Here is a 14,232-nt window from a genome sequence, read left to right as displayed (position 1 = left end):
ATGACTCAAACTCAGTGTTGTCTCCTGTCACTGCCCAATTTTGACAACTGGAAGAGAAACTCCACTCCGTAATACCCCGTAGGTTGCGGTGAAAACTCCGCCTTAACCAACCCCATACACACATCCAGGGAAGGGGGGAAAGTAACAATAGGGGGAGGATCGGGGAAACGCGGGGCGTCTCACGACATCATTCCTCTAGGGGAAATCCCACGCGTCCAGAAAAAGAGAGGACGGAGGAGAAGTGTACAAGCACACACCGATCTTCTAGAAGGTCTCGCGTTCCTGAAAATTAAGGGCGATCATCCCGGCTCGGGGAACCAATCAGAACCACGGATGCATCACCGGCTGCCGGGCCGGTCGACATGCTGATTGGGTGAAAACTCCGACGAGGGGAGTCCGATCTATAGAGAAGCGATAGATTTGTTCTCCAGCAGCACAACCACCACAATTGGAAACATTTGTTGGGCGATAAGCTTGGTGGGCTGTTTATTCTTACTTGATTTCCGCATTGACTCCAACCCTATATCTTCTCATCTGTGTGGTCTTGTTCCTTTTCTCTCCTTTTCCCAACTCTCATTACAGTATACCCATTTTCTTTCCTTCTTCACCGGAAGTTGGCTTGGTCGATCCACAGTAAGTTGTCTCATGAGATAATAATTATTGCACTGCCCCGCGTTACATTGGTTTTATCTAATCGATGTTGCCTCCAGATTCTCGTCAACATTTGACCTGGTTGATTCGAGGCCATTGTCAATTTCCTATATTCTCCATTACGTCCAATCTCTTTGCATACAACCACTGCGGCACCGTTTCCTCTGTCAGACGGCCCGTTCGATTGATCGTGGCTGGGCTGTTCTGAATTATTTATACCTACATCGATACTATTACGCACATTATGTCCCAAGAACTTCAGGATAAACACATGTCGCTGGCTATTCAGCGTAGCCGCAGCCGGCTCAGTGAGCTCATGGTTGCAGATACCCTCGTTGCTGCAGGTTCAGCAACCTTGATTACCCCCGCGGTGATGATCTTTGATAGGTGCGTATTTTCGGCAATGTCTGCATACTTGAGCTCCTGCTAATGGTCTTCAGACTCGTCGTCGAAAAGTCCTTCTACAATCAGCCTCTCTTTCCCGCATTTCGCAGACATCTCTGGTTCTCCCTCACCCAGCCAGCCACATTCTTAACCTCACGTCCAAGTTTACTTGTCTGGGGTCTCTATACTGCAACTTTTGCAACTGCCAATATTTCCGAGACTCTCTTCAGCACAGTCTATCCTAAAATTGACCATGCCATTGCCGGCATGACTACTTTCGCATCTACCTTCGTGGTAAACTCCTCCGTGGGCATCTGGAAAGATGTCAAATTCGCACAATTATTCGGTCATCCTCGTCCAGCATCTTCAACACCACCAACAACACAACCTCAACCAGACGCTAAGCCCCCTCCACCCCCAAAGACCGTTCGTTCTATCGGCCGCACCAGAATACCCTTGGCCACATATTCAGCCTTCCTCCTCCGAGATGGACTCACTATCTTCGGATCCTTCAGTCTTCCCGCCATGGTCTCGGCTACTATCCCGGACTCCATTGCTTCTCAAGAATATCTTAAAATTCTCATCGCCCAACTCGCTATCCCGGCCTCCATTCAACTTATCAGTACCCCGATCCATCTCTTCGGTCTAGATGTATACAATCGACCACAAGTGATGCCCACAAAAGACCGTGTTGCACGTATTAGTCGTGACTGGATCGGCGCCTCTCTTCTTCGCATGTGTCGCATTATCCCCGCGTTTGGGATTGGAGGTTTTGTGAATACTGAAGGTCGACTTTATCTACATGACCAGTTGGATGAGCGTCGCACTCCTTCATAAAACACTTTCCACAACAACCAAAAGGAAAAAAAGTATAAATAAATAGAACATCATAGATCAATATACCCTCATTCGAATTCCTTTTTTCTTCGTCTTCTCATTCTCTAACCTCTTTCACCCCACCATCGCGTCATCTTTTCATTCGAATTTCGCGTTGTGTGCTTATCGTCTATCAAAAACCCCACCTAAACCGGCCCGGTTCTTTGCGCTTGGCCTCGGCGTGGATCCCCCGGCTTCACCGGGCCTGTTCTGTTTCTGCCAAGTCGGAACTTCATGTTCGCTTTTCATCGTGAAATGTTTTGGTTTGCTAGTTTAACAGGATTTTAATGTGGGGTTGGGCCACGATCAATCCCACCGACTTTTTGCTTGCTACCCGGCAGTGGTTTCCGAACACGTTCCGGCGTCATACAGTACTTCTATTACACTGTTCTTTTGGGTCTGAATAACTTGGCTTAGATAGTCCTCATTGACAATTTTTCCGAGTATCGTTGGCACTAAGACCTGTATTGTTTCATATACACAGTACCTACCGCCATGGTGGGATTGTATTCACTTGTACTTTATTACGGCTGATACCTTTTCACCCCGCCTGGCGATATGATCCCCCGGTACACGCAGAGCTGAACTACCATTCTAAGTGGCCACACCGGACTGGCACCGAACTTAGTCTCTTCAAAACTTGAGTTTATATCTGATATGATCCACAGTGGAGAGCTGTGCTGATTGCAACCGGAGAACTATTCTGAGAATATCCTTCAATATAAGAATCTTCGGCACCGTCAAAATTCTGTCTAATAAAGACGGATGATCACAAAGTGTTACTCCAGTTATATTGGAAATTCTACATAAATATCTGATCAAGAAATCTAATCTTTATCTCCATGAGACTTCCGTGGAAAATTCATGACTCAGGCCCGCCAGAGTAAATGATGTCCATGAATCTTTGAGGGTTATCTCTTCTCTACATCATTTTTACAAGTGTTATGTACTGCTTTCAAACACGTCGTTAGATTCAATTGAATATTGATATCAACGAATGTCCATATTGCCTTTAAAGCATTGCGAGAACCGAAATTAAATTAATTGTATAGTACTACTATACTTGCTAGTAGCAAGTACATATTCAAAGTACATTAAGGACGTTATTTCTGTCGGATATTCGTATCGGGCTAAGCTTCAAACAAGCCCACTATGCCAAGGTTGCTACAGCCTTAATATGTACATCGGTAGTGCAAGGCAATGCAGCTCGATTTCCAACTCGACTAGCTTTCATGAACTGTCTTTGAACGTGGGACTCGGCGGGCACGAGAAGCCGAATTCCTTTGCCTGTCTATATCCCTTGAACTTGAAGCTTGCTCGCTCTTTGGGTCCGATTCAGGTCTTTTGTGATTCGTCGAGGCCGGGTTAGGCTCATCAGAACGTCGATTTTCGATGGATGAAGAACGATTAACGCGAGGCCGTAGATCGAAGTTCAGATTCTTAACAACTGTCCAAGCCCTGCGCACATTGTCCCATTCTTCTTCGGGGTAGAGATGATATGCTAGATTCAATATGTTTTCATGAGATCCATGAGGGCTTGAAGGGCCACTGATTCCGGCATTTCGCTGTTCAGGCACAACTGTCTTGTGTACATCCTCCGGGTCAATCTTTTGAACGTTCAATGGGGCTAGGGGGGATCCGTTTCGCGCATAATTGCCAACGACTTATGGCTTCGTTCCCTGTCATTTGTTCCGGGGCAAAGAATCGATCTTCAACGGATCTCTTTAGCTGTGTATCGGATGCTCGTGCTGTAAGTCCGTCCCAGATCCTAAGCTTGTCGTCTTTTGCGTTGTTGTGAGATAAGTAGAAGTCGATTATGTCGAGGGTAGGATATAGTTGATTGGTATAGTCCACATAGTCGAGGCCTTCTTCTGAAGGGAATATTTGACTGATAATACCAGGAATTGGAACGAACCCTGACTTGCCGGAACCAGCTAGTATAGCTACATTGGCGTCTTTGACGGGTAGGTTCATGCATATATCCAAAACTTCACTTGACTTTCCCTCCCTCTTCGGCTTCAGCTCCACGATTGCTTTACAGAACTTAGCAATCCGTTGCGCGCTCTCTGCACCAGAGTACCGAGGTCGGAATGGATGTAAAATATCCAGAAAAGAAGTAATAGATGGACGCTCAGGAAGATTCTCCATTTCCAAAATCTCTCGAGCCACGCCAAAGTATATGGCAAAGTTGAGTCCATGAATTAGTCGGAATGCCCAAAGTCTGGCGTTCTTCACGATCGACAAGATGTCAGGTTCCCCATTAGATGGTATCCATTGTGCACATCTTGACCCATTGCTCAAGGCAATAAGCATCTTGGTCGGTAGAAAGTGACGTCTCGAACTGTGCTGGACAGCCTCTTCAATGAGTTTCGTCACTTCGCGATGTTTGCGTTTACCAGTGACCTTCAAAAGAGTGAAAAGCTGCTCCAAATACCTCCATTCTCCGTCCTCAAGCTCAATTCCACGCGTCTGGCAGTCTTTCTCGATCCACGTCGCGAGTTCATAGTGGCTACTCGCCTCAAGTTCTGCGTTTCTGGCACGCTCGTTCATTCGATTAGACGTGCTGGCTTCAAGTTGTCTCAATGCAGCCTCGCCCGTCAAGACAATACCATTTATCAAGTCCAAAATACGTTGTTCATCCTCGGATACCCTTTCACCTTGAGAATCAAGCGGCTTATAGATCATGTCGTGCTCGATCTCAGACCAGACATGCATAACAAGTGTCCCGACCTGAATCTCAATCACGACATCCTGCCAGGGGTTACTTTTTCCAGGCGGGATGTACTCATCTCTCAACTTGACAATAAAATGAGTTGCCTTATAACCGGTGAAGGTGCGCATCGAGCGTGCAAGGACCTCAGATCCAGCCGTAGTATCTTCAGAAACCCCAGGGCTCTGCAGAAGGGCTAATCTTTCTCTTAAGCCCTGCGTATTAACCGGAGCTTTATCTCCCTTCTCGACTCGCCTGATGACGGTGAAGTTATTGTTGATTATCTCGGCAACTTTCTCAAGGTCTCCAGGGAAATAAAGCGATATTCTTATTCCGCCAAAATCATGCAATGCCTCAATCATATCTTCTGGCTTTTGAAAGGGCTCCATATCCTCGTGATATGTATTCAGGCCAGTTTCGAGACAATAGCTTTCCCATGTTCTACCCTTTGCTTCGACAGCCTTACGCAGGCTTTGATGTATGAGCCGTTCATCATACCTTCGGCGCAGACTTCCTTTGGCTGATTTCCATGACTTGACTCGCGATGCGATCGGAGTATGGCGAATATTTGAGGCGGCTAAAGCGTCTGTACAAATTTTCTCCACCTCCTTTATGTAAAGGGTGATAGTATCTGCTCTGGAATGGAAAAGACTGTAAAGCTTTTCCAAGTGGCCATTAAACTCCAGATTGGGTTCCATATTAAATGAACATTCTATTGAGACTGAAAATGTCGTACTTAGAAATTAGTAGGCTGTCGTTATTAGAAACATCGGCGGGATTTTGACCCTAATAAATCGTCTCGGGCGTTCTAATGAGGGGAACACTTTCTTTTTCAGCCGCAAAAAAATGCTATTGTAGTAAGCAAACGAGTTCCAAGCGGTCAATGCACTAGGTTTTGATATTCCCCAGTGGTTCGCAATCATGAATGTGCCAGCTAATGCATACATGACGTGTAGTCACATTCAGTAACAATTGCCGTGCCGAAAAGTTCACCCGGGTAAATGCATGGATATTACTCTACTATAAATGTAAGATAGTAAACCTTACTTAAACATTTCTAATAACTCAAGTTGGTGCCCAACCATCTGTTCCTCTTTCTCTTCTTCTTGTGTATCATCATGGCAATATCCTACGGTGAATACGTGTCTCGAATGACGTTGCGGAAGCCCAGTCTCGCGGCTCTTTCATCCTTTCTAAATAACCAACCCGGAACAATATGTAACAGTTGCATCCGATATGCCGAAGTCGAAAAAAATGGCCAGATAGGACCGTCTTTGAAAGGAACAACGAGGGAGTTTGTGAGTCGGGCTGGGTCTACGCCTGCCAAGAGTATCTTGATGGTGATTGAAAATATTCATTCGGAAGATATAGAAATCCTCGGCTCCTCCTTCGGAATAGATCCTTTCTTCTTCGCTGGACATATTGCATCTTCATACCGCGGTATCGAGAATTCTCCTCCACCACCTCTCCTAGCCCTCCCACCATCTCAGATAGCTTCCCGAGAGTACTTTAATATTCATTATCAGAAAGTGCTTGACTTGGGGGCTGAGTCTGATTTAGGTCATGTTCCATATCATCTCACTTTGCGAGCAAATATTCCGAGGAATATTCGACGACTTCCGGCATTATCTGATAGATCGATTGGTCTTTTGAGAGGATGTATCTCGGTAGTAAAACATTGTCTACCAAATGGTCTTTGGCTCTGTAAGATAATCACTAGTAACCCCATATCTTACATTCCACGAGCTGATAAATTTTTTAGGCTTGATTCTGGTGGACCCAGATACCGATATCATGGTGCAATCCAAACATGATTTCTATAGCTGTCACGGAATCTCTCAAATCCCACGTAAAATCGCACCCGAAAGCATCAGTGACCTACCCAACTATGCTAAATTTCAAATCAAGGAAAAACCAGGTCAATTCCCTCAACACCTGAAACCATGCGATGAGATTATGAGCTTCTTTGATGTGTCACCTCCCGGGTGGAAAGAAGGGGGCTTCAGCATCCTGTCTTTTGCATATCATCCAATAAGAATTATCAACCAGGAATGGATGCTTTATGAGCTGTTAATGAGTCGGTACATCAAATACTATGAGTACACATTACCGAGCGTATCATCACGTCTGGAACATTTCGAGAAATACGACGTAGTGGATCTTCATAGGTGGCGACGTCGAAGCCAGCAGACGATACTTAAATTACAAATGACGCGAAGATTCGTCGAATACTGGCATACGAAGGAGTATAACTCAAACACCATGATAAACGACCCAGCCGATCTATCATCCAAACCGAATTCCGAAGATACATCTCTCTGGAAACTTCTATTGATGGATATAACCCATCTAGAAGAGCAGATTGGCCAACACGCTGAATCACTCGAGGCATTAAATCCTATCATGACTTCTCTTGTGCAACTCATTGATTCGCATAAATCCATTTCACAATCAGAAGATATTAAGCGTCTTACCTACATTGCTATCGCCTTCATACCTCTTTCGTATATTACTGGGATCTTCAGTATGAGCGGCCAGTACAGTCCAGGCGGCGAGAGCTTTTGGGTATATTGGGTAACTGCATTACCTGTCGCTGTGTTGATTGTGGGATTTTTGGCCTTGGAAAGCAGGATACCTGTGCTCTTCAAGCTTCTTGAGCAAACGAGGAAAAGGTGGAGGTTGTTTAGGGCTTAGAATAACACTGTCAATGTCAATATTTTTATTACAGTAACATCTATATCAGTTCTGCTGTACCATAAAAAAAACTTGGAAAACAATTGGGAACCAACAGTGTTTATTCGCTGTGAATCTCTTCTAGTGTAAAATAAAAAGAATATTTGTTGCTCTGATTGTCTCTTTCGGAGGATATAGTGTTCCTGGTCTGATATTCAAGAGTGATAATATTCTTGCAGAACTTGGCCGGACAATCGAAAAACCAGGACTAAATTTTGCAACAATCTGATAAACCTTCTCACTGTCAAATGGAACTCATTGAAAAACAGTTACTGAGCCGGACTTGGTTCAAGATTGAGAACGTCTCGGATCCAATAAAGAAGAGATATTCATTATCTGACAATGCAAAAAGCCTACCCTAGAAAATTATGGTAGTTTTTAAACAGTGGCCAGATCAGATCTGCCGATATTGGCATAAAATTACATTCCAACTTATCTGTCACGTATTTCCTCGCGATCCGACCTAGGAACCTAGATAATACCTCCATTTATATATCCAAATTCCATTTTCGCTATTCGAACCTCAATATTTTGAGCCCAGCTTTCAAACACATGGTGAAATACTTGTCCCGTGTCTTGACCATATCATGAAGTTCTTCAACGGAACCAATTGCCATCAAACATGAATCTTATGCTTGACGAAAGTCTGATCGCGAAGACAAGACTAGAAAAACATTTGGAGTCTGAAAATGCAATGAAAAATGCCTTGCAAGTTAATTAGGTGAAAGATTCGGATTTGGTTGTACATACAATTGCTATTTTGTCTTCAGTTTTCAGTCTCCTCCAATATTTAGCCCCGCCGTGTGTAGCTCCTGTCCACGTGGAACAAAAGTTCCCTTTGGGCTGCCTCTTCAGAAAGAACTGGCATCTATCATCTTCTTTGTATTTCAGCTTTACCGTTTTCAAGTTGTACTTTAACTTGCTTTAGCGCAGGCAGCAACCGACTCAGCCTCAGCCTCAGCCTCATGACTGAAATGACTCAGCCCCAAGGCTAATCCTTATAAGCTCACATATTCAACTTGCAAACAACTTTCTAGGTTTTGGATTAGAGTGATAAATAAAATTCAACAATCACAAGAGATTCCTCCGGCTCCGCTTCATTCAGGCATATTTCAGCATTTTTTCGGGTGCCAACAGTTACGCCCTTAACTCGGATCTATCCAAGGATATCAGGATCAGTTTTTGGTATACCCAGAAATCTCTCACCTTCTTTCACTTCCGCTGCGCGCACGAGAAATGGCATCCATCAATATACGAGAGGGTTTCCTCCGAGGGCCCCCTCAAGACGCAAAAGTCCACCGAATTGACTTCTCCAAAACATCACCGCCAATCCTCAAATTCAAAGATAACTTCGCCGCCGTAATCGACAATTTCATGACTGAAGATGAGTGTAAAGAGCTCCTCCATCTGGCAGAGCAATCCACCACTCCGCAGAATAGCGACACAGGTCCAGCCTGGGAACGCGCGATGATAAATGCAGGTGGCGGGAGACAAGTCATGTCTATCGACTCACGAAAAAGCGGACGTATCATCTTAGATTCAGATGAAATTGCAGAACGCCTTAGAGACCGCTTACTTCCATTTTTGCGCGAGTTCGGTATCGATCGTGTAGAGAATCAACCATTAGTTACTGGACTTGGACCCTCCCGACGAGGAGATGTATATCTTCAACCACGATTGAATGAACGTTTGCGATTTCTCCGGTACGAAGGGGGTGATTATTTTCGGCCTCATTGGGACGGATGTTATGTTACTCCTGATCAGTCAGAAAAATCATTGTTTACGGTCCAGCTGTATTTGAGTGGTGACGGTGAACAAAATATGGAAGAGTTACAACCTTACCTGGAACTTGCTGAGAAGGAGAGCCAGTTGATGTTAGGATACAATCCAGATGAAGAGAAATTAAGAGAAATCATTGCACAGAAAGAACAGGCGTCTCGTCAGGCGGCAAATGGTGGACCGGAGACGCTCCTGGGTGGTGCGACTTCTTTCATGGATGGATATAATGCAAAACATCCTGTACGCGTCTTCCCTAAGACAGGGTCTATCTTAATTTTCCAACAGCGGAATTTGATGCACGGTGGTGATGATGTCTTTCGGGGAGTGAAGTATACAGTTCGGTCTGATGTGATGTACTCAATGTTGAAGAAATAGCTTTATAATTTGATTGGATTTAATATAAAATCTTGAAATTTGTATTGAAGCCGTTCTTCAGCTTCGTTACTTCCATAGGAGGAGTAACAGTATTATTCATATTCTTGACGGCGATTAGACTATCCTGGCTAACTACAGTGTAGTATACTAGCTAGTTGAGGACTCTTTTCAGGGATTTTACGCTTGGGAATATGTTGAATGGCAGTACCATCAACTTTCCTCGATCAAATCTGTTCCACTACATTCTATTCAAACAGTCATGATTATTTTATCTCGATCATGCTCTATAATACCTTGACATCAGAAATTCATTGAATAATCCTCCTTCGGCCCTAAAGTCACAAAGCCCGACGGCTTATAAACTCTCGCCGCTTTACGTCATGCCGCATTCGTCGAGGCGCGAGGGCCGAACACGAACTTCGACATAAATTCATTGAACATCGCCTTCTATCCATATTCATTATATCCATATCAATTCAAATCCTCGTGATCCAGGCCGCACTACAACAGTATCATTCATCTCCCTTTCCAGAACAATGCCTTCTACCAACAATATCGCCTTCACAGCGCCAATAAACCCACCCGGCACAACCCCACTCTCCAAATCCCAAATCTGGGCCGGTCTCCTTCTGAAAATTCGCTCTGCTGAGACCTTTGTCGCTGCAGCAATTCAATCCACCGACGTCTTAAATGAGTCAACGGATGCACAGGGGAACCCTGTCACCGTTCGCGAAGTACTATTCCGCGAATCTCAAAAGAAGGTGAAGGAGGTAGTGACCGCATTTGAACCCTGTCGTGTGGAGTTCGAACAACCCGACGGAAGCCGCGTGAGCAATGTCATCAGTGAGGGTGCCGATGGAGATCTCTATATGACCTATATCTTTGAGTGGAGGCATCCTGATGTCTCAAAGGAAGAGTTGGCCGCACTCAATGAGAAGGAGAGACGCATGAGCCAGATGGCAGTTGAAGGGACAATTAAGGTCATGAGGCAGCTGGCCGAGGAAAAGAAAATCTGAGATATTGTAACGAGCTCAAAATAATTCATAATTTTTTTTAAAATTTTTGGATCTTCAGTCGAGCGGGGGATAGTTATCTCCGCCGTATATTTGGTAAAGGTCGTTTCGGCATAATGTCTCTTCAAGGTTTTCGCCTTCATATTCCGAGGTCTCGTCATGCTGTCGATTATCAGATTCGTAGTAGGAGTCTGAACTCGTTTTCGAAGTCCAATTGATTCCCATAATCTCCAGCAATCCTGGATATATGGCTCATCTACCTCCCCTTCTCCCGGACGACGGGAGAAAAATCACCAGCCCCTTGACACGGATCAGCCGAATTAGAAAAGCCCAATCTAGTCGTTGTAAACAGTAGACATCTAGTTCCAGCTATGTTAACCCTTCGCACTGGCGAAGCAAATGCCAGCAACTTCTTATATCCTCCCACCCCCACGGATCATACATTTCATCTTCACATCTGCTTCTCCATTGTCTATCCACATAGTATGTGGATTTGCCATTTACTGCAAAGGGGCGACTTGGAAATATCAGGCTGAGGCTCACAGTATCTGGGTGTGTAACAGCAGGCACAACTGCCAGCCTTGGATACCGCAGGGCCTGGTCGACAAACGTGAATTCTTTCCTCGTATTTGCAAGTTCTTTTGTGTTTCATGTCGAATTTACATGGTTGGATGAGGAGACAACGATGAACTACGTTTCTCAATTCAGGTGGTAGAGTGAAGAATCTAGGAATATCAATCTAGAGACTTGTATGGCAATAGAGCTTTGCACAGACCTTATGATGAATTCGGACTCCTCGGCTGGTGGTGTTCAATCTTCTGCTTCATAGGGCCCATTTTGGACAAGCTGGACCTTAAGCCTCGCTTTTTGCACTCTGCGAAGCTTTGGGCGAGAGGTGTTTCCAGGAAACAGACGATTACTGGGTAGAATCGATGGAGTAGGATGGGCACTCAAAGCCATAAAACAAAGATGTCTCCAAGTCAATTGCCTAAAAAGGCGGCCTCTTAATTTGTTCAACTACAGGAAAATCTCTTGTTTAAATAACTTGCTATTTTGATTTCTGCCAATGCAGCACAGCCTTCTAATAAACACCAATGATGGAAAGATCGACCGCAAGGCTGCCCCAGAGTGTGGCAAAGTTATACATACATGAATCTAGACAATACAATCCGCTTAGAGGGTATATACCCAGACATTAAATTGAAATATCCCGGATTTTGACCTTGCTGTATCTACTCAAGTCCCGGTGCAGTGATCTTACCCTCCGATACCTGCACCGCAGTTCCAGTCAGAACAACCTCTTCAATCGCCTTGTCCTGGTTGAGAGAAACCTGAACACCGATATCACTGCGACGACCCATCTCCACACCTTGCACAACATGGTACTTATATTCCTGTCCTGCTTGACCCTCAGTCAGCGTTAGATACGCTGCCAATCCACTAGCTGAGCTACCAGTAGCTGGATCCTCAAATTGACCCAGCATCATGCGAGTGCGAATGACCTTCTGCTTGGTAACGCTGTCCTCTACATCCCGAACAAAGAAGTACACACAGATAAGCCCATTCTTCCACCCTTCATCAAGATGCTGGCTATCCTGCACGGGAACCAATTCTCCACCCGTGGCCGTAGTCACTGTGGCCAGTGCTTCTAACGAAGGTAACTCGATAAAAGTCTGACTCATACCATTCACAATGGAGAAGAGCGGGAACGAAGCATCAGACCCGAAGAATGGAGCCACGCTGGGATGGAAGTACAAAAGGTCCTTAATGCTAAGTCTAGAGGCATGAATGCGCGTATTATGCGCAATTCGCGCGGAAACAGCCTTTGTCGCTGCATCAGTGATGGAGATCGGAATCTCGCCTGACTTTGTCACTAGAGATGTGACTTTGCTGGTACCTGCCGCGACTTCCGGGGCGAGACATAGGAACCATGATGCTGCGCCAATGGTTGGGTGGCCGGCGAACGGAATCTCGCACTCAATTGTGAAGATGTCGATTGTTCGCTTGTTGGCGTCGCGGGTTGGGTGAACGAAGATAGTCTCGGAGAGATTGAATTCTTTCGTGATGATGTGCTTTTGCTCTTGAGTCAATGCTGCAGATTCATCTTCTGGCAGGAAGACGACCGCAAGTGGATTGCCGCCATACGCCTTGAGAGTGAAGACGTCGAGGGTGACGAAGTTGAGTTGAGTCATGGTTTGGATTTTATCTTGGTTTGACTTCGAAATTGAAGCTCGTGGGGATATGCGAGGTTCTTATAAAACAATCAAATGAATGTCCCACCTTGACTCATTTCCGTCGGTGGGTCAGCAACTACCGAGCCGCTTGTCATCGGCAACCTTCTCGATCTACCAGAATTATATGGTCTATCTCATTTATAAGCCAACTAGTTATCTGGCAGGTAAAAAAAAAAAGGGTCTTCAAGTGTTTGTACAAAATTTCAGAAATCACTTTACTCGCTATATACTTACACTGTTCCTAGCTCTGTGAGATCTCGGCTTGACTACTGTCCTCTGAGCCTTAGAAAAAAAAAATGTAGACAAGAGTACTAATGGTTTGATATTTTGTTCGTAGGTAAAGTAAACCGCCAGTCTTGTGCCCACAAGACTGGTGGATAGATTTCTTCAAAGGTCAACATAAGATAAACTTATAATTCATCAACTTGAATGAAGTCTGAGCAAATCCTCATTTACGGGATTTTAAACTCCTGTGGATGACCACGCTCAGCACCCCATCTCTTCATCCCTTCAATAAGCGCCCTACTAAAACCCGCATGATATCTCATTCCATTTTCCGGCCACGCAGGTCTCCCAGCTCTCCAAATACTCCAATCCTCAGCCATCGCCCCTTCTGGTGCCCGCAAGATCCCCATCGCAACATCGACAATATGCGGTCTTTCATCGCAATGATAGAACACCGTTGCACCACAGGTTCCACAAAATACACGATTAACATCCTCGGTCGATTTATACCTCTTCGCAGTTCCAATTGAAAGATCTTTCGGTGGACGAGGTGTAATATGATCAAGTGGAACAAACATCCAAGCAATAACGTTTGTCCCACTAACCAAGCGACAATCATCGCATACATCCATACCAGCCAACCATTTACGTTTATCCAAATCAAGGAGCCACCCTTTACTTGCAGGACTTGCGATGAATTCCTTGCTTGGTCGGGAAATTGTAAATGATACACCACCACAATGACACTCCGCACGAAGTTCGCGTTCGGTAGATTGTCGCTCGATAGGGAGACTGACATCCGGAAGGATAGATCCATCTAGATTATCCGTTACAAGTGGGCGGTTATCGATTTCCGAGAAAACCGCTGCTAGCCCTCCATCTGGAGAGGAGTCGGGTAGCATGTGCGCATTATAAAGCCAGATATCATTATCTTCTCGGTTTGCGTCGAAAATAGCGGTAGATATGGTCCAAACACCATTAAATCCTCCGATGTGGCAGCCACAGGTACTGCAAAAGTAGACAGTCGAGTTGGACCTTGGCTGAAGATAGCCGGTCAGTTTTTGCAGGCTAGATGATTCAATGAACTCCGGTTCAACTCCTGAAGGTAATGGAGCATGGAAGCTGCATGGGGCGCCGTGAGTGTAGCGACAGACGCTACAGTGGCACATGTGTACTTTCAAAGGGAGGCAGGTCACTGGGATGGTGAGATTGAATTGGACATTACGGCAGTGGCATGACGCCACTAATATCT

General features: G+C 45.1%; 6 protein-coding genes across 6 annotated transcripts; 3 read left to right on the top strand and 3 right to left on the bottom strand.

The window, feature by feature from the left end:
* Positions 1 to 895: 895 nt before the first annotated feature.
* N7469_008856 (uncharacterized protein) lies at positions 896 to 1,872 on the top strand (the record flags this gene model as incomplete). Its single annotated transcript, XM_056647774.1, has 2 exons — positions 896 to 1,038; positions 1,092 to 1,872. 2 exons carry the CDS (start codon positions 896 to 898, stop codon positions 1,870 to 1,872), a joined length of 924 nt encoding a protein of 307 aa, XP_056497539.1.
* Positions 1,873 to 3,513: 1,641 nt separating this feature from the next.
* On the bottom strand, positions 3,514 to 5,319 carry N7469_008855 (uncharacterized protein; the record flags this gene model as incomplete). The annotated part of the gene is made up of 1 exon (XM_056647773.1): positions 3,514 to 5,319. The coding sequence occupies one exon, from the start codon at positions 5,317 to 5,319 to the stop codon at positions 3,514 to 3,516; it is 1,806 nt and encodes a 601-aa protein (XP_056497538.1).
* A 3,271-nt stretch (positions 5,320 to 8,590) lies between these two features.
* N7469_008854 (uncharacterized protein) lies at positions 8,591 to 9,508 on the top strand (the record flags this gene model as incomplete). Its single annotated transcript, XM_056647772.1, has 1 exon — positions 8,591 to 9,508. The coding sequence occupies one exon, from the start codon at positions 8,591 to 8,593 to the stop codon at positions 9,506 to 9,508; it is 918 nt and encodes a 305-aa protein (XP_056497537.1).
* A 536-nt stretch (positions 9,509 to 10,044) lies between these two features.
* On the top strand, positions 10,045 to 10,524 carry N7469_008853 (SRPBCC family protein; the record flags this gene model as incomplete). Its single annotated transcript, XM_056647771.1, has 1 exon — positions 10,045 to 10,524. One exon carries the CDS (start codon positions 10,045 to 10,047, stop codon positions 10,522 to 10,524), a length of 480 nt encoding a protein of 159 aa, XP_056497536.1.
* A 1,229-nt stretch (positions 10,525 to 11,753) lies between these two features.
* N7469_008852 (PhzF family phenazine biosynthesis protein) lies at positions 11,754 to 12,713 on the bottom strand (the record flags this gene model as incomplete). The annotated part of the gene is made up of 1 exon (XM_056647770.1): positions 11,754 to 12,713. One exon carries the CDS (start codon positions 12,711 to 12,713, stop codon positions 11,754 to 11,756), a length of 960 nt encoding a protein of 319 aa, XP_056497535.1.
* Positions 12,714 to 13,207: 494 nt separating this feature from the next.
* On the bottom strand, positions 13,208 to 14,149 carry N7469_008851 (uncharacterized protein; the record flags this gene model as incomplete). The annotated part of the gene is made up of 1 exon (XM_056647769.1): positions 13,208 to 14,149. The coding sequence occupies one exon, from the start codon at positions 14,147 to 14,149 to the stop codon at positions 13,208 to 13,210; it is 942 nt and encodes a 313-aa protein (XP_056497534.1).
* Between the last annotated feature and the right edge of the window lie 83 nt (positions 14,150 to 14,232).

Source organism: Penicillium citrinum, assembly GCF_028827155.1.
Source record: "Penicillium citrinum strain IBT 23319 chromosome Unknown utg000008l:1.0-2707905.0:1.0-2709502.0, whole genome shotgun sequence".
Lineage (NCBI taxonomy): Eukaryota > Fungi > Ascomycota > Eurotiomycetes > Eurotiales > Aspergillaceae > Penicillium > Penicillium citrinum.
The sequence above is the reverse complement of the archived record's forward strand: the minus strand, read 5'-3'. Positions and strand labels throughout refer to the sequence as shown.